The sequence below is a fragment of the Passer montanus genome, unplaced genomic scaffold (genome assembly GCF_014805655.1).
Source record: "Passer montanus isolate IOZ18808 unplaced genomic scaffold, ASM1480565v1 scaffold19, whole genome shotgun sequence".
Taxonomy (NCBI): Eukaryota; Metazoa; Chordata; class Aves; order Passeriformes; family Passeridae; genus Passer; species Passer montanus.
This window is the reverse complement of record NW_024366480.1, coordinates 5452861-5475534: the sequence shown is the minus strand read 5'-3', so window position 1 is coordinate 5475534 and position 22674 is coordinate 5452861. Positions and strand designations below refer to the sequence as shown.

At 33.8% G+C, this 22674-nt stretch overlaps 1 protein-coding gene across 50 annotated transcripts in view; it reads right to left on the bottom strand.

Annotated features, from left to right (window-relative positions):
• Positions 1–22674, bottom strand: part of RIMS2 (regulating synaptic membrane exocytosis 2) — a 453673-nt gene that overhangs the window by 137272 nt on the left and 293727 nt on the right. For 7 of the 50 annotated variants that reach the window (XM_039706156.1, XM_039706153.1, XM_039706152.1 and 4 more), the window contains one exon: positions 14058–14123. The exons of 42 other annotated variants lie outside the window; for them this stretch is intronic. In XM_039706156.1, the coding sequence (XP_039562090.1) occupies positions 14058–14123 (66 nt within the window). Of the gene's footprint in view, positions 1–7105; positions 7169–9586; positions 9653–13359; positions 13468–14057; positions 14124–22674 lie in introns of all 50 variants that reach the window. One more of the 50 variants, XM_039706150.1, reaches the window with a different exon arrangement.

The window sequence follows — 22674 nt, the reverse complement described above, 5'->3', positions numbered from 1 at the left end:
AAATTGGTTTGTAATTCAAAAATCCTTTTAACCCATAGCCTATGGAACTGTACCAAAACAGCAGTGGAAAAAGTTATTGTTAGAGATGTAATGGGAAGAAATTAGACTGAGTAAAAGAGAATTTCTTGATCAAGCAGTGATATCTTCTACTATCTTAGTCTATTAATCAGGCCATTACTTTCAGAAATTAATCAAGCCCCACCTTTTTTCTCAATGGAATTGGTCTGTTTTCAAGGAGTAATATTTGTTAGCAATATCCTGAAATACATTAAATCAAGGCAATTTAAAAAGTAAAATCCAGACCCTAATGGAGCTGTTTATTAAAACCACACTCCTCCCAGCTCTCCTTGAATAACTGAACAGATACAGAATACAAATGGGGAATGTGTACCCTTCAGGACTTTTCCTTGAGTGAAGTCATGCATTTTACAATGAAGTCAGTTAATACAATGAGTGGCTTGATGGTGATTAAGTGTAACAAGAAGTCAAATTTTAATTAGTATCAAAAAGGAGAGAGACATACCACAGCCTTATTATGAAGACTTGTATGTTAGTAACAGCATTTTATTTCTAAAAACATTGAAAAATAGTATAGTGGCTGATTTTGCTGAATGAGTTTATAAAGTATTCATTAAAAAGTATTTTCAGGCCTTCCATGAGGTCATAATTGCACTCCTAGAGCATACAAATGACTTGCCACAGACAGATACAGAATAATACCATACATCATGAACCTACATCTATAAGCTCCTAACAAGCAAACACACCACAGTGAGACACATAAATGGTAATTATAAGCTGAGGCACTAAAGATTGTAGGAAAAGTACAATGAGCCTGGTACAAAACCACAACATTACCTCACTTCTTCTTCTATCAGTTCTGTTTCTGAATAGGAAGCTTCATCAGCAAAAACATCCACTGTCTCGCTTCTTTTACATTGTTGATAGACAGAGAAACACAACCTTAGCTTTGATAGGAATGCTGTTTAGTTTAGGTAACAGTTTAAGTGAGGTTTCAGTGTTATGGAAGGTGAGAAAAATGTCACCCATCTGCATGATGGCAAGAAATGACCATAGAATACATTCTTTGACTATGGGAATAAATTTCAAGAAAAAATACTCCTAAGTTCAACAAAATTACAAATAATTCTTTCCAGGTCTTGCAAAATCCACCCTTATCTTTTTTATCCACATATTTAAGAATATTTATGAGCCTACAGAGACTTTTTTGGGTCTGTGGGCATTTGTCCTGTCAGTGAGTAGAGGATTGCTGGAGCACCCAGCAGCAGGGACTGGGCAGTATGGTAAGGGTGTCACTCCATGCTCCATTCCTCTCTCCTTCCAACAGCCAGTAGGACACACAGAGGAACAGGTGGGTGGCAAGCACATGTTTCTCATAAAGGCTTCATGAGAAGTTAAGGCTCCCATTTGTTACTCTTAAGGCCTCATTCTCTTTAGGTCTATAGGTATAAAAAGTAGTTTTTAGGATATTAGAGGTCTGACCTATTGCCTGATTAGAAGGAAGGAGGCATTCTTTCCACTGGGATCAATACTAATGGCTTAGCAGGCAGGTTTTATGCTCTGCAGAACATCATGGAGCAACTGCAGCTAAACAGGTAAAGGCCTCAAAAATGTCACACTCAGTAGCTAAGTTTGCTACAACTTCCAGTGGGCATTTCCTTCAAGTGCAATTACAGCTGGGAGTTCCCCGAAGTGAAGGAGAGGGTGGATTTTGGCAGTAAACCTTTGAAGCTGAGGCAATGCTGCTTTGTAGACTGAAGGATTTGGAGACTAAGTTGAGTCCTGAGGTCCAACTGATTGTCCCCCTCAGGCTACAGGCTGCAATCCTCTCAATAAGCACTACAGCAAATGGAGGGCTATGTTGAGGGGACAGTCTGCCACTTGAAAGCTTCACTTTGTGATTTTACATCATACACATATAAAGAGCAATTAAAAAAATAGTTTTACTCTCTGGTCTTCATCCTCACTTATTCTTTTATCCTTTTAACAGTGAACACATGTACTACATGATCCCAGTCTTCAGCAACTGTCCCTTTTACAGGAAAACTATCTGATAACCTGCTTGTGCAGTGACACCCCTTGCTTACCACTGTAAACAATTATGCATGAAAATCAAAATCCAGCAATACTTATGGAACTAAGCTAAATTAAAAATTCAATTTGCTAACTTTTCAGATATCATTCTTAAAGATTTATGCTTACAAATTATCGAGATGAAAATTTCTTCTTTTCTCATTACAAATAATATAATATAAACATAATAAACATAACATAAACAAATAATATAATATGAATTACTGATTTAAAGAGGGAAATATGGTAAAAATCCAGCAATACTTATGGAACTAAGCTAAATTAAAAATTCAATTTTCTAACTTTTCAGATATCATTCTTAAAGATTTATGCTTACAAATTATCGAGATGAAAATTTCTTCTTTTCTCATTACAAATAATATAATATGAATTACTGATTTTTAAAGAGGGAAATATGGTTGTCTTAGTTAAATTATTCAACATCCATATAATATTTTAATGGACACTAGCACTGTTTACCTTTGCTAACAGACTTTTCTTTATGAAAATGCAGTTAATGAAATGTCAAATAATGGCCTCCTCCATCTAGTACTGCCTATTGTAGCAGCCTTCTACGTTTGCTAGGGAAGACAGACATGGTAGATGGTTAATTTCCATGCCAAAGTCTGCAAGACTTGTAAGCATAAGTCTCCCTTACTCTTAGGAAAAGGTACAGCAGTGTTTGCTTCTAAACCAAGCAAGCCAATCCCTGTGAGACTGTCAGAGTTCTCTGTAAGTCACTACACAGAAAGCTCTGTGAGTATTCACAGTCTAACTTCATGTTCCAAATCCATCAAGTATTAGAACTAGAATGTAATGTCATTTAGGTACCACTGTAAACTCTAGTTGCTGTAGTACCTAACCAAACATCCTAAAAAAATTTATTTTATATACTGATTTATCTTGATTTATATATATGTATATATATATGTACACTGCAAATTTCAAATGTGAACTCTTTTCCCAATGCAGTAAATAAGACTTTCTGATTTTTAATTTTTCAGATTTGCTACTTTTCTTAACAAATAAAAAGAATTTTCAACAAATTATTATAGTCATTGATCTGAACTTATGGATAGAGAAAGTTTTATAAAAGATTAACATTTTCCAACAGTAAGCAATTGTAACAGTTTACATAACAAATAGATCTTTTTTTTCCCCCCAAATGGTTGAAAACTATTTATTTAAAAGCCCATGTTAAATTCTTTTACTCTGTAAAAATTATGAGATCATGCCAATCATCATTTTAACATTAGGTTTTTCTTGTAACAAAAAACTGAAGAACTAAAAATAGAATTGCTGTAGGATTACAGTACACTACAATACAGTTCCTAGTGCATCTTTTTCATCTAGAAACACTGAACAGAACAAGAAAATTACAACAACACACTTTCTAAGTATCATAATTTCAAACTCCAGCTAATACACAATGGCAATACCTGTCAGTGTCTGTGGATGGCTGCTGGATTTCAATCCTTGGACATGTTATTCTTCTACTAGCTATAGGAACTTTGCTGTTTAGTCACAGACACAAGATCCTCTGTTAGCATAACATAGATAAGCATGTCTAAAAACAAATGATATTTCTAGTACCAAAACAACTTAAATTTGAGTCATAAATATTGCAATGGAAAATGGAAAAGAGCAGCACACTGTCAAATCTCTAGAAAAACTGGAGACAGGATATCTCAGCAAATAACTCATCTATACTCATAAAGGAAAACTCATTTATACTCATAAAGGAACCTAATATAAAATCATACGCTGCTTTAGTTTTTAAAGGACAGGACTGTAAAACTTTTAAGTACACTGGTTTAAAAAAAAAAGGTAAAGTGAGATATTTTTGTTGTAATAGTGTACTGCAATAGTAATATAATACTGTAATAGTAATATAATTTTTCAAGAATTATATGTAATAGTCTATAATTTTTTTATATATGTAATATATATGCACACACACACACATATACACATATATACATGCATCCATACACTGTATGATATGGTCACATCCATATTACCCTGTGGTATATGGGATAACTACCAGTATATCTCCATGCCAGTGACAGGCATGATTAAACTGCAACATGACAGAGTCTGAACTATTCTGCTAACTCAGCTGAGCAGATGAAGCAGGGAACTCTGCCATGATCCCAGGCACGTTGTGCTCCACACTCCTGTGTTCTGCTGCAGCCACAGAGCTGCAATTGTTCACAGCTTGCTCAGGTGTCTGCACCTGACACTGCACTCACTTCATGACTGCTGTCGACACAGCTGACCTTGCTAACACATGGCATGGCACAATCATAAAAATGCTTAAGGAAAGCATATATATCTACACCTGTTGAGATTTACTCTCCAAAATATGTGTCATCATTGATATATTTGCTGAGGAATGGCAAAGTCATGCTCCACAGTGAGAGCTGGACCAGACAATGCTTTTTCCAACCCAAATTATTTTATGATTCTTCTGATGCAGTTAGAGCTTTATACTAGATATTACAATAAAATATCAATAAAACACATAACTATTGTAAATCCATGAAAGACTGAAATTATAAGCATTCCATACCATTTTTATGTGCAAAAAAATTGTAGAGGGTTTTTACTTTATTGTTTCTACTGCAATGTACCTTTTCACTTATATAGCCAGCTGCCTTATATAGTATCTTGTATTTTGCCAGCTACTTCTAACTCTCAACATCCTTAACACAGACCCTCAACTGACACATGTAAAAGAATCACCCTGCAGGAATACACATCTCTATGTTCATGAGATGACTCACTGAAGATCATGATAAAGCTGATTAGGATTCAAAAGCTGGGAATTCAAAATTCTCAAAGATGAGAGCTGAAATCCTCTCCTCTCCTTCACCCCAGCTCAGTTTTATAACTGAATCTACTGCAGTGATTCTCTCTAGATAATAGTCTAAACTTCCATTAAAGTACTGGAAAAATTCCAAAATATAACACTTTCAGCTTTATATCATAAATATATTCCACAGTTTTTCCCATTTCAAAACACAATATTTCACCACTCAACTTGAATATTATACTACCATGTATGAGCAAAACCAGGAACAGGCCTGGGTTTAAATTAACATGTCTCATGACTGAAGTATAGTGGTACATAAGACAATGCAGAGAGGACCTTGAGAGGGAAGCAATGAAAAAGAAGAATTTCCTAGTAAATCTTGAACATTCAAATGTAGTTCAGCAGAGCACCTAGGCTACAGACTAATCAATTGAAGTAGCTGTAGGATTGAAACCAATCATGTAACTTAAATATGTCTTTTTAAATGCAGTACTAAATGCACAATTTGAGAAGTACTTGGTTCTTGATGGATTTTCTGGGATTTTTTTCCTCAGATCTTAAATATAACTTTATTTCTATATGGCACATATACTTAGTTGGCTTTTTTTTTCAGTGACATTTTTAAACACCCATAATATGGCAGATGTTCAAATAGTAAATTACCACAACCAGAGTTGAAACTATGCAGTTATTGTGTATATATACTGCAGCTACGTGGTTTTCTTCATAACTTTTACCAACAGATCTGTAATTCTGACCTCCTTGACATCAAGAGTTTTGTCCCTTGATGAGACCAGGATTTCAATCAGATCATTCAAACAGGAACAGGTATGTAAGACTTTATAATCTTTTTAAGTTCTTAAATTATGAATGAGCAAAATAGCATTCAGTTTCTGTTAAAGGCATTCTCTAAATCCATTGATCTCTACAGAATCTGATCCATTTCAGCAGTCTTTACTCTATTAAAGTTATAATAGATGCCTTATAATAGTTATAAGGCATAGATATAATATCTGGGCCTTATGTTTTATTTAAAAGTCATAATGGTTCACATTATGAAATCATGTGAACCATTATGAAATGGTTCACATTCACAAATTTTTTTTTCTTTCGCCAAACATTTTAGGAACTATATTTAAATGAAGAAGGAGAGTAGTAACTAATAAGTTTCTTTTTCATGTTAAAAAAACTATTTTTAGATATTGACCCCTGATATTTACCTATGTTAGCATCTATTCAGGATAAAAAGTAAGAAAAGGGAAGTAAGACAGGACTATTTCATGTGACTGTCAAAAGCAAAAGCTTTAGTTATACCAAGCACTTTCCAACCTTATTTAAATGCTCTTCATTTTCAGTTTGCCTATACAGTTTCCAGGATGAAGTGATAAATATGGCCTTTGCTGTGCACTTAAAAATGAAGAGCCAATGAACAATGGCACCATGGTTGAAAAAGCTAGAAAATATATACAGTCTCAAGTCCATGCAACTGCAATAATGTTTAGCCTAAAGACCCTCACAAATCACTCCTCTCTAAAGAGAGAAGCCCACATTAAAATATTGACAGATTCATTCTGGATTTTATCAGATTTTTTGCATTTCAGTTTAACAGTCTCTCATGTTCTCTGTTCACATTCACAAAGGAAGGAAGTAAAAAAAAAAGAAAATTGTTGCAAGAGCAATAAGAAAATGAGGGGGAAGCAGTAAAGTCAATGAACTAAAAGCAAGGAACATTTGTGTGCTTTCTTGATCAGAAGCCAGCTACAACTGGGAAGAAGTACAGATTCTAAGGCACAAAGCACTTTACATGGGTTATGCATCAATCACAAAGGAAGATAGGTTAGACAGATAGGAGTGGGATTATTTTTAAAAGTAAAAAAATATCAGGTCTCAAAGACACCTTCCCCAACACTGCAGATGTAGGCAGGTATCACTAAAAAGCCATTTTTCATTAAAGTGGCCCTGAACAGTGAGAACATGTTTTAAAAATAGTTTGAACATAATTAATGTTCTTTTTCTATTTGTAACTGAATAAAAGTTCAATATTGCAAAAAAGACTAGAACATAAGTGCTTTAGTTCTGAGTCAAGAAAGAAAGACATCAAGAAAAATACATTTATTAGGAATAAATTTGGTACAATTATTATAAAGATCCAAAATACATTTTAGTTTTATCTGCAACACTACACTCTTTACTTACCCATATTTTTCAGCTGAACCATTGACTATATCATCTGCCCATGAACTTGCACCATTGTACCACCTTTACAATGCAGTCAAAATAAAGAAGTGTTATTAAAAAGTGATGTATTACTATTAACACTCTAATTCATGTGACATGACCAAGTCCTAACAAAATGGGAAGATTTCCAAATGTTTTAAATTAATTTTGTACATTTCATATTTTCTTTCAGGTATGAAGAAAACCAACTTTTCAAAACCAAACACCAAGATACTTATAGGGCTTTTTTCCTTATAGAATTATTATATTTTTACCTCTAGTCTTTTCAGCAGTTAAGCCATAAACTTTAGTTACATGAAGACTAATTGATTGCTTATCTTTGCATACATAAATGTCTTCATGTTTTTAATGGCCATTGAGCTTGTGGAATAATAAAAAAAAACTAATTATGGAGACAAAACCTGAACAAAAATAACAATGTGCATTAAGAGTTTAAAATATTGCTTTTAACTTCAAATACATAACCTTGCAAGTAATTTTTTTTTTCTGTTTGATAGGGTAGTTGGTTTCTCACAGGTATGTAAGAAGCAGAAGAAAATTTGCTTCAATGATCAATGAAAACTAAGTAAAATTTAAAGTGGTATTGTTCTTCCCAGTACTGAATATGGGCTGCCCAAGCATTGGTAGCAGCACTTCAGCATACCAGTTGAAGACAACCAAAAACACATATAGAAGTATTTTATTTTAAGAAAAAAACATCAAGAAAATAAATAATGCAACAAAAAAGCTGCTTTAAGAAATCAGGGGATAAACTGCTTATGTGCCACTACTTCAGTGTATTAAAACTAGATACAAATCATCCACCATTTGGCTAAGGAGTTTCAACTAAATCTCTGGAGTTTTGTACTTTCAGGATCTCTCTAGGGTAAAGCCATGGAACTCCTACATTGTCTGTATTCAATGATTTCCACATGACAGTGAGTGAGAAGACAGGGATTATCAGAAAATATCGAGACACTCTATATCATCAATTTGGTAAAAAACCCACCCTATTTATATGTACTTAAAATATTAGCCATAGGCTAAAGGACACAGATCCAAGAATTTTGATGAATCTGTTCCTGGGAATCACAGCAGTATTTTGTCCTTGTCTGCCTTCTCTCCAAACTTCTCACACTGCAGAATCTGAGCATTTACATCATGTTTACAAACTTAATAACCCCACATCTCCTGGATATTATATTGAGGGAAGACCATATGGGGTGCAATATATGTGAATGTCAATCAGCTACTCTTGTTTATTCTCTCTCCAACTGGATGGTATGTGGAGTGACTTTTTTGGTTTTTTAATGGCTTATAGCCAGATCAACGGCTGGATGAAAGTCATTTCAGTTTAATCTAATTGAGTTTTAGATTAGATTTAGATTTAATCCCATATAAATTAGAATACTGCTGGAGTATGACAGGTACATCATTACACTCTCTCTGATAATCCATATCCTCAAAACTGAAGCCAGTCTCTCCAGTTAACCAGTATTTTAAATAAGAGTTTTTGATAAATCTACTATATTGCAGACACCATAAATACATAAATATGGGGTTAAAATTGCAGTGCACTTTATTTTTTCTTAAATATGTATTTATTTATAGCAATCAAATAAAAGGAAAATTCCTTGCCATTTGTTAGGAAAAAATCCCTGTTTTACCTATTCCCATAACGTAGACAAAAATGAGACATTGATTTTAAAATGGACAGAGAAGTATAAAACATCTAATTTTAAAGAGAGGACAACTGATTTGCTCTTTTCTTCAGATTTCCTTCTCTTTTGGCCTAGCTGTTTAAACATGAAAAGCTGTTATCAAATAACTCTTTCTAGAGACACTCTGAAACTTTTCAGATTACATGCCAGATTTTAGAGATACTATGCTCATTGTGATACATTATACACGTAACAAAATTTAGGAAGAACAATAGTACTTTGGCTCCTAGCACAACAAACACTCAAAACCAATTTGAAGGCATTTGCTTAGTCCTTTTTTAAGTCAGTGTGGGCAGTGACACACTAAAAACTGAGTACCATCTGAGGGTACTCAGGTTATTGAAAGAATGAAAATAAGGACTGTAAATTGACCTAGAATCACTTCTAGTGACAGAGAAGGTTAGCCATTAGAATTATGGTGCAGTTAAGCTGAGAAAAAACCTTCAGTTGTACCTAAGATCCTCTGTACTATTCAGTTTTCCTCCCACATCTAATGAATAAAAATTTTTCAAGTTAGGAATTATGCTCCAAAAAATCCAAAGTCAAATTAATGGAGGGCTAAAAAGAAAATGAGGTACTTAAAACTATGGAGATTAGTTGTTCTGTATTTAGAGAAATATGGCATAAAGTGCACTGTAAATTTAAATATCATTAGTCTAGGTCAATTAGAATTTTAGACTACGCTTCATAAAAATTTATTAGTCAACTCTATCTATTTTTACTATATAAATTAAAATACCTTTCAGGAGTATAGGCTGTGTCATCATAATATGAATTAGGCACTCTTCTCTCCTGCCTAGTCCTCCTGAATATGGAATAAATAGCACAGATATTTCAGATACTTTAGAGGGTGCTTATTTCATTATGTATTCCTTTACTGTATTATTAAGTTGTGATGAAGATAGAGCTCATTTATCTTCAATTCAGCTATATACTCTGAACATATATTTTCATATATATATATATGAAATTTAAAATTCTGCTTTCAAATTCTATTCAGAAATAATTAACAACTTACTAAGAACATTTGATCAATGCACACATATTTCACAGAAGAAAAAACTTGCATTGACAGAAAACTAGTAGTTGAACAACAGAGAATGTTCACTAAAAGTAAGATTTGGATGTTAGAAAATGTCTGCTGGGTAAAACAAAAGTCAGGAAAGAAGACAGAAGAAAAATCTAATTTCCTTAAGTGGAACAACAGAAATTCTGCCTGAAAGAAACATCACAACCTGCACAAAACATTCACAAACCAGCTTTTATGGACCTACAGACACTAAACTTAAAGGCTAAGTGGAAAAAATGAATTGCACAGTGTCATGTTCTTGCTGATTAAGCTGAGCTCTGAGGTAGGTAAGTTGAGAAAGAATTTCATAGAGTGAGGTTTGCAGCATAATTTTATTTGGAATGAATTGCTAATATTTTTTTAAATACCAGGACAAGGTTAAGAATAAGAACTTTGAGAACATTACAGTGGTTTTGAGGTCGTTGGTGTGTCAGACAATTTTAAATGTGTTACTGTCAAATTATGAATTAGCCCATATAACTCTGCAGGATTCTGAACTGGGGGCTATAAATGAAAGTGCAAGTAAAGCTCAGCATGTCCAGCCATGGTGCCTTGTGCACATGCAGTGTGAGTAGCTGCAGCGGGGTGAGCTGATCCCAGCTGGTGCTGCTGTGCTGACTGTAACTCTGAACAGCCAAGGGAACATGGGGCACTGAGCAGCAGGATGTTCTTGGGAAGACCCCAGGTCCTAAGGGCTCTGAAGTCCCTGAAGATGCACAGGTGCTTTCTGCCTTTCTTAGGCATATGCTGAAGTAAATATCTTGTCAATGCTGCTGTTCCTTTTGGGAGGGAAAGAGCTGGACTTCTTCAAAAGGGAGGAGCTATCAGGAAAGCAAAATCATGAATGCCATAACCTAAGAACGACCTGAGGAATTAAGGTTTTTGATAATGTAAATGTGTTCTAGGGCTAGTGAATGGAGGTCTGTCAGATAAACAGTGACTGACACAAACTTCAACAGAGAAATATGAAAGAGAACCAAGTAGTCACTCTGTGGGGAAAAAACAAAAGGAAAAAAATGCTAGAAGAGAACACAGAGTTAATGGGGTGGCTGTGAATGACTACAAGACAAGCAATGAAGCCATGAATAACAAAGGCAAGTAATTTTGACTCATAGGTCTATATAATTTATTTGCCTGCAGGACACAGACACTGATGGATTCAGAGTGACATGAGATAAAAAAAAGTCTCTGTCCCAGATGAGAAACTCTTTCCTGAATGTTGGACTGTACAGAGCAATATTTGCTATTTTGATGAATAGTGGAAACTGGAAAGTTCATATGCATGATGAAGTGGAAGACTGGAGGAGATGTGGTTGCTTGATATCAACAAGACATTGATTAAGAAGGTAAAACAAAGAAGACAGGAATAACACCTTGGCCTAGAAAATAATGTATTTTAGAGTAAGCACTGAACTGGTGAAAAGTGCAAAGATAAATGAGGAAATATTATTTAAAAAGTAATTGCTCATATATTTCCAAAAAAAATTAGGAATAGAAAATTACTTAGTGTTTTTAAATGTCTATGGAGAAACTGAAAAACAATTATGCTATAAATTATTCTTAAATTGCTGTTAGAATACAGGAAGAAAAAAAGGATGAAAATCCAGGAGCTACAATTGTGGCTGGGAGGTATTCAGAGGAGTTCATATCTGGTAGAATGACTCAAGTAACTTGAACACTAAGGTTACCCTCAGGCAGCCTGGATTCAAGAGGATCATAGAATCCAGGATTAGTTTCTAGGCCCAAGGAATATTGAGAAACAGTACTGTTCTAACAGTAAGCTAGAAATATTCCACTTCATGTCAGATTTTCATTTCTGATCCCAGGCAGAATTAGCTTGAATAGCCTTCTGCTCCATAAAGCCCTGGAAAAGATTCTCCAACTGCTTAAATCCTAGCTTTTTCATCTTTATGAAGTACTGTAACTTTTGCCCTTTACTTTCATTGACTTTATTTTTGAGATTAATTTCAGAAACAAAGATTGAGATTTACAAATCAAGAACCTCAAAGTAAGACAATTTGAGAATAGCTCCAACTTTCACTAATATCCAGTCACTGACATAACCAGTAATCTGAAACAGGTTTAGAGAAACTAGTGCAAATCAGAGAGAATAGCTCCAACTTTCACTAATATCCAGTCACTGACATAACCAGTAATGTGAAACAGGTTCAGAGAAACTAGTGCAAATCAGAGTATATGTCTAAGGCAAAAAAAAAAAACAAGTATATAAAAATTAATTATTGAAATAGCATACAAATGAAAACATTTCATCATGCATTTTAAGAAAACAAACAAAAAATCCCTCTCCTTATCGAAGTTGCTACATGTGGACATACCTATTTATACACTTCCTTAATATTAGGTTTTCATGTAAAACAGCATAATTTCAAATGCTTGACTGAGTTCCAAATGTTAAAATGTTTAATACGCTATAGCTTTGGAGAATTTTAAAAAAGAAATATTTCTTTCAAAGGATTTTTCAGATCCATTTTAGTTTCTACATCCAAAAGTAATTTCACATTCACTTAAAAATGTGGTGACATATGATCTGAATATAAAGCAAGCATTAATGAACTTCCCAGACTCATATCCAGAGGGCAGCCATGAAGTTAATACATAAAGAGTTCTTTACTTCTTGCTTTGGAAATTTTTACATGACCCCTCTTGTAAAGCAACGCCTCTATCGAATATTGTATCTGATCTGAAGTCACCACCTCCTTTTTATTCCTTTTATTTAGGTTGATATTCTTCTTTCTATTTACACACAACTATGTAAACTTTTTCAGTTTGCAACATTTCTGAAAATATCTTAATTACCGTATTTGAGCGGCATAGCTTAAAGGCCACTGTATTTCAAGTGGCAAGTTATTTTACAGAAATTGTTATGGGCTCGAATTGTCTCTCCATATATTTCCTGTGTAAATAGGAACTATGATGTTCTGTAATCACACACAGGTATTGTGTGTACAAGTACTCCTAAGTCACAGAATATGCAATATATAAATATATACAACCAAGCTTATATAGGCATACACTTTTACTTTTCACTCTATTTTTCAGCTAACAAAAGTATAAGACTTCAGAAGACACTCTTTCTGTGTACTTTAAAGTAGATAGGCTTTTCCTTATTATTTCAAAGAGAATAATAAATACTACAAGCACTCTGGAAAATTCCAGCAAAAATAAGGGTTATAAAAGACACAGATATATAATATCCATATAATCTATTTAAAACTGGCTTCTCCAGAGCTATTTGGTTCCTCTTGGGATTTACCCACGGCCCCAAGTAGACAGTTTTTAGATGCATACATACTCAGAGTATTATAAAAACATATGCACTGCATGTGTTTATCTCTTAAAACACAGATCACGTTCCCAGTTTGTAAATGACACATGGCAGTGTCAGTGTGGCAGAGCTAATGGTGTATCCACATGAGTTATACCTCTCAAGATCATAGTAAGCACCCTCAGAATAGGTACGGCACATCGTACGGGAGCGGAGCAATCTGATTGCATCTTCACAAAACAGAGGATACATTGTGTGATCCTGGCTGCCAAAACAGAATGGGTGAACACAATGAAAAGCAACAAAAAGATGAAATGAAGACAAACACCATGAAAAACAAGCAATGTCAGCAACAAAACAAAAAACTGGAACAAAACATGACTGCAACATCGGTGAACTTGGCAAAATTACTTTTAAAAATTTAAGTATATTAGCTCACAGCTACAAGAGCTACAAGACTAGGAAAGGTATCACTCTCCAGTTTTATCATAACCTTTAACACAGTCATATATGATTTTATGCACACTAAAATCACAGTATTAGCAGGTATTAGTGTTTGCTGGTTTCAATTATTTACTTTATATATTCTCTAAAAGACATCGGAGTGATATAAATAAAGAATTATCTTTGAGGACCATCAATTATAGACTATTGGCAGTGAGAAAATATTCAAGTGAAAGACAGGAAGAATTACCCAGTGTTTGTATGCATGCTATGTTAACAAATCTAATGATGATACTAACTCAACTTCTAAGTTTTCTACCACTATACACAGACAAATAAAACCAGAAGTGGACATGTAGGTACACAGTACATGCATTACCCACACAGAGTCACACAGAGGAAAACATATACCTGACATCCCTGTAATGGTGATCTGAGGACTGGGTGTACCGGGAACGAGGTAAAGTAACATAATGACTGAGGTGATGGCAGAAAGAAAAATAGATATGAGACAATAAGATGGAGAAGGAATGATACACAACACAAAACAGAAAACATTATAATCATAACATTATGGTTTAAGAACATTGGACTTATTAACAAAATAATAAGATATATGTTTCTAAACATAAAATTATCTAGATGATTCACATATTTATTCTGAGAAGGCAGTGGGAGATTATGGATCAAGAAGATAGCTAAAATTTGGGATTTTCTGCAGTATTTCAGTTAGGAAGAAAAAATGCATAAATCTCTGAAAGCAAGTCAAGAAGTCAGATTGCTTATTTCCTTGTTTGAAAGCAGTCATAACTTCAGTATGAATAATATCTTTGAAACTAATCTGTCTGAAAGTCTACTACCATTTTGAAATCTGTCCTCACATAGCTCCAGAGCTTTCCCATTTCTAAGTGTAAGTTCTCCTAATACTGATCATATTGTGATAAAAGGTGAATTTAGATCAAATTGTTTCATTATTTAAATAAATAATTAAGAGATATAACATCAGTACCAGAATATGCCAAAAAAACCCATATGTAATTCATATAATAAAACTCAGTTTATATTTTGCTTGTATTATGAAACAATGTCAAAATTTATATATTTTAAATATATTTGTTTTGCTAGATATTCTCCAATTATCAAAATAGAAGAAAGTAATTTTACTTTTACTATAAATATATGCACACAGTACAGGGGAAAGGCTTTGGAAAAAGAGGGGTTTACCATTAGCCAGGAGTTAGTGACTACAATTTCCATGAAGCTGGAATATTTCAAAGGGAAGGCTAATCACAACTGTCCACACTGGAGTGTAAACTGAGTTTACACAAGAAACATGGAAAGATCACCCTTCATTTTTATTTCTCATATCTTAATTTGCTTATGATTACTGTTTTCCCAGTAATCAAACACATGGTTACCAGTAGGTGTATTACCTACACTTATTATATTTGCCTCTCTTGCATGAGGATAAAATGCACCATCACACGCATGAAAATATTCCTTATATTACGTCAATTATATATAGTATAAGATGTCTTCATGTTCATTTCTTGTCAAATAAATGCAAAGGAGTTTCCACTGTAAACAACTCACTTAAATCCCTGATTATGCAATTTAAACTTTACAGTTTGTTTCAAGAATGAGGAGCTGGAGACAGTTCAACAGGGCCCAGTTTGACATAATATAGTTAAAATTTAAAGAAGGACTACTAATTATTAAAATAGTCATAGAGTTTACACTGCAAGCTGTGAAAAACTATGAATGTTTTTAAAGTAATATCAAGACCTAAGTATCAAAAGCAGTCTACCCATAGCAGCCTGTCAGTCAGCATGTTGTCAAGAAACATTAAAAATATTCACCACGATCTTAAAATATTCTTTGGAATATATATTCCTTGGAATATATAAAGAACAATCAAATAAAAAGGGTCTACCCCTCAGGAGCTAAATGTAGGATGATGGCAAACAACTGCATACAAGGTTATTCTCTCCACTACATGGATACATTCCCAGGCTATGTCCACATGAATATGCCTTTAAACTATACAGGTGCAACCCTGGAATTAACATCTCAAAACCCTTGCTCTACTATTAATAAGCAATGAAGTGTTTCCAGCTGGTAGATGACATTTTAATTTTAACAATTCACTTTATCTTTCCAGTGAACTGCTGACAAGTTTTCTTGGTAGTCTTTGAAAAATGTATGACATCAATAAATACAATATATTAACCATTATTTAAAAACCAATGTCTTAAACAAAACTAGGACTTCAGGAAGAACGCGTGTTGCAGAACATGAATGTGCATGGAAATGCACGTGCTATTTGCAAGCAGATTATTTACTGTCCATAAGAAGGAACACCCCAGACTGTTCACTTCACTTATTTGTACATGAACGAGACACCACCAGTACATGTTCTGCTTAGGATTTCAGTCCTAACAACTTTTCATATCTCCACCAAACTATGTTGATTGCCCAACTTCTGGTATTGAGTTTTGTTCTAATACTTCTAGAAACTCAGAACTCCAGTGCCCTTACCAAGTTCTGGGAATTTTTCTTAGGAATTTCTGGCAGGGAGTTCAACCTTTTCTCTTTTTTCTTTTTTTTCATTCAGTTCAGGATTTCAGAATCAGAGTATGATAGCATTTAGAGAGCATTTAGAGACAGCCACTTATACAATTTGATATGCAATAACTTGTAACAAGTCTAAAATAAGCTTTTCATCACTCAGAACTCTGCCTATCTATATATAGGAGTGGGGTCAGCTTGAGCTTATATTTGACCTGACCCTCTGGAATTACTGGCTATTTTTTCTCAGAGCCCATGTTAACCATGCTACCTAACTTAATAGAATCATAGAATTACTATCAAAGATAATCAAACACAACCTTTGACCAAATACCAATATGCCCACTGAAGTATATTGTCAAGTGCCACTTCTACTCATTTTTTGGACACTTCCAGAAATGGTGACTCAACCATTTCCTGGGGAGTGTGTTCTAATGCATACTCTCCTCTCTTTAAGTGAAAAAATATTTCTTAATATCCAACCTGATTCAACATGCAGAGCAAAATGCTTCAATGCCATCTTTCTTCTGATCATCCAGCCAATACCTCACGAATTGGTTTTTTATCATTAAATATTTTACTATACATTTTTATATATTTAGGTTCAAATAAATTCCTTTTGCTTTTATAAATATGTTAGCAACACCAAAAATGCCCATGACTTATTCTCAATGTCTAAAACTGAAACATACACCATATTTGTTCAGCTAATCCCCAGTATAAACTGCTTAAAATCATAAAGTAAATGTATTATAATGTAGTAAAAACATTAAGCTTTGCATTGCCGAAGTGCAAAAGAACTCCAGTAATGTTCCAGATATCCATCTCAACTAAATACATCATTTGAGCTGTTAATAAAAATCGTTAGTCTATATGCACATATACGTGGACATTCTCAGAAGACAATGGAGACGTGGACAAAATTTAGATATGTCAGATTTTTAATATGACAAAAGAACTCCAGGATACCTTTTTTTTTTAATTTTTTTTTTTAACCTTGATTTGATTTCTAGCCTCTTATCACACATTCTTTACTTCCTACATTATAGTAGTCCATGGCACTAGTATGTAAAAAGATGGTATGGCAAAATGAACCTAACCTGCGTCCTCACAGAGTTATGAAACATTACCTATTTTGTTACACATAGAAAAGACAGAAAATTTGCTGCAACAATTAATTTTTCTTAAAATAATGAAGTTAGTCTAATAAAGTAGCTTTATAGGTTTTGCAATATCATCATTATTATACACACACAGAGAACCATCTCCCCCTCCACACCTTATCAGGTGAAAAGTGATTTCCACTGTTCTGACAAGAATCCAGGTACACAGGTAAACAGGATAGCTTTCCCTTTTTAAACGTGAACAGAAAATTACTTAAATTTTTTCTGATATTGCTCACCTATTTGTCCATTTTCTTACAAAATTCAGTGAACCATTAGGGTAAGAAATCAGTGATTCAGCAACTGATTAGGCTGCCAAATTGGAAGTACTTAGTGTCCAGGATCAGGCTTAGCACACCAGCAGAGCCTCAGAAGCATGCTTGAAAACACTCACACACTTGAGCCTCATGGAATACCTTCCTGTTCTTCCTATGCTGCAAGGGGAGTTTAACCTGCTCTCTATTGCTTGGGATATTTTATTTAATAGTAAATAAGAGGCATTTAGGAGATAATTTATTCCTTTCAATTTTCACTCTCTGTGACCAGGTCCTAAAATTTGATTGAGATTCCAGCTTCACTACTACAGTGGGCAGCAGACCCCCAAGTGTTTTTGTGGAAAGGCTAAACTACTGTGTATTATTACACCCTGATATTATTGGAATATCCCTAAATAATTCTGAATGCAAAACAAGTCTTTGTGTTCCTTTCTGTTAGAGCCTGCATGAATGAAACTCAGTTGACACAAGAAATTTCTCTCATCTTATCACTGTTTATCTATTCCCATATTCAGCTTTTTCCAGTGTATTATCTGATTGCAATTAAAGCAATATATTGTATCATTTGCAATAGTATTATCCTCTACTTTTATAGCACTCCTTGACATTTTTCAACAGAAATAACATACTAAAGTATAGTATGTTATACATACATAGTAGGAAAACTATAAAATTATTTAACTTGTTAAAAAATAAATATTTTTTTTTACTGGTATGAATTTGCCTTTAACCAAATACTCCCCAATTTCTCAAGCTATAATTTTCTGAAAAACTAGCAATGTGATAAAATAGAAATTAGCTTAATCAGACTGCAGAGTAAGAAACAGGTAGCTCTTGGGGTCAACCAGCTGGAAATTTAGGGGGGAAAGAGACATTGAAAGTGGCAGACAAGAGAAAGCTGCCATATGAAATTTAGGGAAAGTACTGTGAGAAGGAATGAAGTAAAAAATTGTGCTTGGGATCACATTGACTGTGAGGTTGAACACAGAATTGTTCAAGGGAAAAGGAGCCAGAAATAATAAAGTAATGAGGTTTCAGAGAAAAGGCACAGCTCTATGAGCAGCTTACTCATTTCAACAATGGAAAGCAACTACTAAAACTAGCTACTTTTTCCAGGGTCCAGTTATACCATTCTGAAAGATTATATTCTTATCTGAAATAACCAACAGTCAATGTTCTCTGTGTTAAAATGTTTTCCATGCAGCTTCCCAAACACCTGGCAAATCACATCAGCAAACTATGTGAACAAAATGTGAAGTCAAGTTCTTAACTCTTAGAAAATGTCAAATGCCATACAAGAATAAAGCACTGGTTATGTAATTTCCCCTGCTACATTTCATTGAATACATTAATAGAATGGTTTATTTAATAATTGGGTTTTTTAAAGAAAAAAACATATTTTCTTTATTGATAAACATCAACAATTTTTCCACCACTAATGGTATGGATGCTTTTTGTTACACCGATTCTATAGAAATTTCTGCTAATCTCCTAGAATAAATGAAATCCTAGAAATGTTCCATCTGAATGTAACTGACAATTTGAAGACTTTAGTTGTGAAACAATAGCAATTATCAGCAGAAAATTATCAGCTGACACACATTCAATCAAGATGACTTTAGATAAGAAAATCAGTATCACATTATCAAAGTGCTCCCCATACTGCTTTTTAAATCATTGCTCCAAAGGTGCAACACCAAAGTCTTTTATCAGACAGGCTTGGATTTGGGTTTTTTGTTGGTTTTTGGGTTTTTTGGGGGTAGGTGGTGTGTGTGTGTGTGTGCATTTTGTGCATTTTATTCTGAGGAATACATCTAAGACTCTTGGTGGTGAGGTTTTTAAAAAAAAATTGACTCAAAGCTTCTTTACCACCTTCCTACTCTGCCATCCCTGTTGGAGATAATCATCCTGCGGCAGACTCATAGAAGCACCAGGTGGGTGGTGCAGATAATTGTGCAATTAAACAGTGATTTGAAAGAAGAAAAAGAACTTAAAGACACACTGCAATTATTGAGATTCCAACTGATGCAAACATTTTATACCATAGCTATAAGCAAATTTTCAGCAGTGCATTTATTTTACTTTACTGGGTATTCGAAGAAGCAAAGCAGTGACATTATATATCCCATGTGGGTACATTACCCACATAATGCACACAACTGAAACCTGAAAAAATTATCCCAAAATTTCCAAATAAAGCATCAGGAACCCTTTATACTTTATAATATCTTTGTATTTTAAACTGCATTTAAATGATTTTACAGTAAAATTTAACTATAATACATAAGTGGCTACCTAGTTACATATTATCCAGGTCTGTATTCAATAAAGACTGAAAAAAAACCAGTTATTTTCAGTGTTTTAATATGGAAAAATGTATCAAAAAATCTTTACCTAGTTTGGCCTAATCTGGCATCTGTTTAATAAGAGTATTAGATTAGAAGCCTCCTACCCATAGATAAAACAACTGCATGGTTTAAGATGACATTTAGAAATGTAAAATTCATGTTGCTATTGCCCACCATTAATTTTGTGTCAAATAATAGAAGATATTTATATTGTGTTTTAGCTAACATTTAACAGCCTCATTGTAGTGAATTATTTTGGTCCTCACTGGTTTGATTATAGCAAATTGAATTGTTTGGCATGTATTTCAACATTTACTTCATGTTAGAAAAATCCAAGCTACATGCTTTCAACAGAATGAAAAAAAAAACCAAGTGTGTATTCAAATATGTGAATGAAATCTCCTCTCAGTAACAGGGGTGTGATAGTCCTGCTAGTCCCAGCACATCCAGATAACATCTTTAATGTGATTTCAAAATAATGGACAATATTTCTCTAAATAACCATGCTTATGACTACCCTATTAGTTTAACAAAACAGGTGGCAACTTTTCCTCTTTCAAATGGAAAGTGTGCAATAGCTTTGATGAACAAATAGTGGATCATTTCCCTTTTCTCTTGCTTTCTTTTAAGTGCCTCTCAGAAAAACTCTTCAGGAGCTTTCTCATACATTTCTCCTGCAGGACTATTTGAGTTAGGCATTCTTAGAATACTCTGGTTTAACATACCTATGCTAAATTCACAATTAGGAATGTTATTCCTCAGGGAGAATCCATCTTGAATACCAAATATAGTTAAATTAATAGCTGCTAAATAATATCTGAGATTGTTGAAGTTGTGGGCCTGTGTACAATTTTCTCACACTGTCTTGGTATTTGTTTGTAGCTGTTGATATACCTTTCAGAAAGAAACACACAGATATAGTTTGGTGGTTTTGTTTTGTTTGGTTTTTTTTCTTTCTGGAACTATGCTAAGATTCTCACATTTTCCCTCTAACTCACCTAATCATTGATTGTTTAAATATAAAACTCTGATGTTAAATCAAGCTGTTTCCAAAATTTTCGCAATTGTTTCTATGGTTTGATTAGTTTCAGTTTCTCAAGTGAGGTAAAATCAGTTTTAGACAATTTATCAAAACATGTCCAAGTGACATTTATGAGATTATCCCATTACATATAAATGTTCTTATGGAACTTGGGTCCATATTATGTCATAAGTATTCATATTTCCTTACATTTCAAATGTTGGCTGTTTCATAAGAGTGTGAGTACCCACAAAAACCCTCACATTTTGATAACAATTAACTAGCAGACCTATATTAAACATCCAGGTAAAAAATCTACATGGTTTCTCAATTTGAGTTAGCAGTATACACAGTGCAATTTCACAGTTTTGTTAATACAGCAACAGATACAAATTTAAACTGTTAATTTACCCTCACATTTTACTAAAATAAGTATAGTATATGGCCATATTTTACATAATTAAGGGTTTGGTGTTTGAAATTTAAATTATCTCTAAATGTGTCTTGCAGGGTTTTTAAAAATAATTTTATTTTCTTTTCTAACTATGCATTCAGTTTTGAAGGAATGTTTCATTGCCATTAGACTTGAGGTCATTAGACTTTTTCCATGTGGTTTCAACTAACTCCTCAGTGCAATATTCTTAGAGAACTTTTAAACTGTTAATTTACCCTCACATTTTACTAAAATAAGTATAGTATATGGCCATATTTTACATAATTAAGGGTTTGGTGTTTGAAATTTAAATTATCTCTAAATGTGTCTTGCAGGGTTTTTAAAAATAATTTTATTTTCTTTTCTAACTATGCATTCAGTTTTGAAGGAATGTTTCATTGCCATTAGACTTGAGGTCAGACTTTTTCCATGTGGTTTCAACTAACTTCTCAGTGCAATATTCTTAGAGAACGTAATGCTGAATTATATAGAAAAGGAAGGAAAGAATTTTCTTACTCATATTCTCAGTCACACTTTAACCTAGCAACTGAGCATGTCTATGCTTTCTGCAAGCAGCTTCAAAAGCTGTTTCATGGAAACAAGAAGCCATCAGAGCTGTGGGAGGGAAATATGTGATTTGTTTTCAGAACCAAGTGTGGATAACCTGTAGAGAGACTACAAACCTATACAAAAATGCAGTTTTCAACTTCCCCCAACTGCCTGCAGTTCTAGAAGTTTTCAGGAACAATACTATTAAAGAGCTACTCTAGGGATACCACTGGGTTTTATTATATAGCAGTGACAGTATCGCAAATATTCATTTAAAAAATTAGAAATCTAATAACCTTTCCATGCACAAAATCACTGTCAAATTAGCTATGAATATTAAAAAAAATCCATTGTTATTATTGGAAATAGTGTTCTCCTGTTCACAGACTGCATATAACAATAGAGACATAACTAGTCAATAACTTGATTGCACAGGCAACCAGTCACCATGTGCAAAGAGGAGAGTTTCTCTGTGTGTTTTGGAAAACACAGACAACATATAAAACCATGTTCAGAGATTCAGAGCACCCCTCTCAAGCAAACCCCTATTAATCTAGAATGGTCATGAAAATTCAATAGTCTCAATCTCCAATCTCATCTCCTGCTGACATTGTTTTTCTGACATATTCTGAAAAACCCAATTATTTTTCTCTAAATCAAGTCAGTCCAGG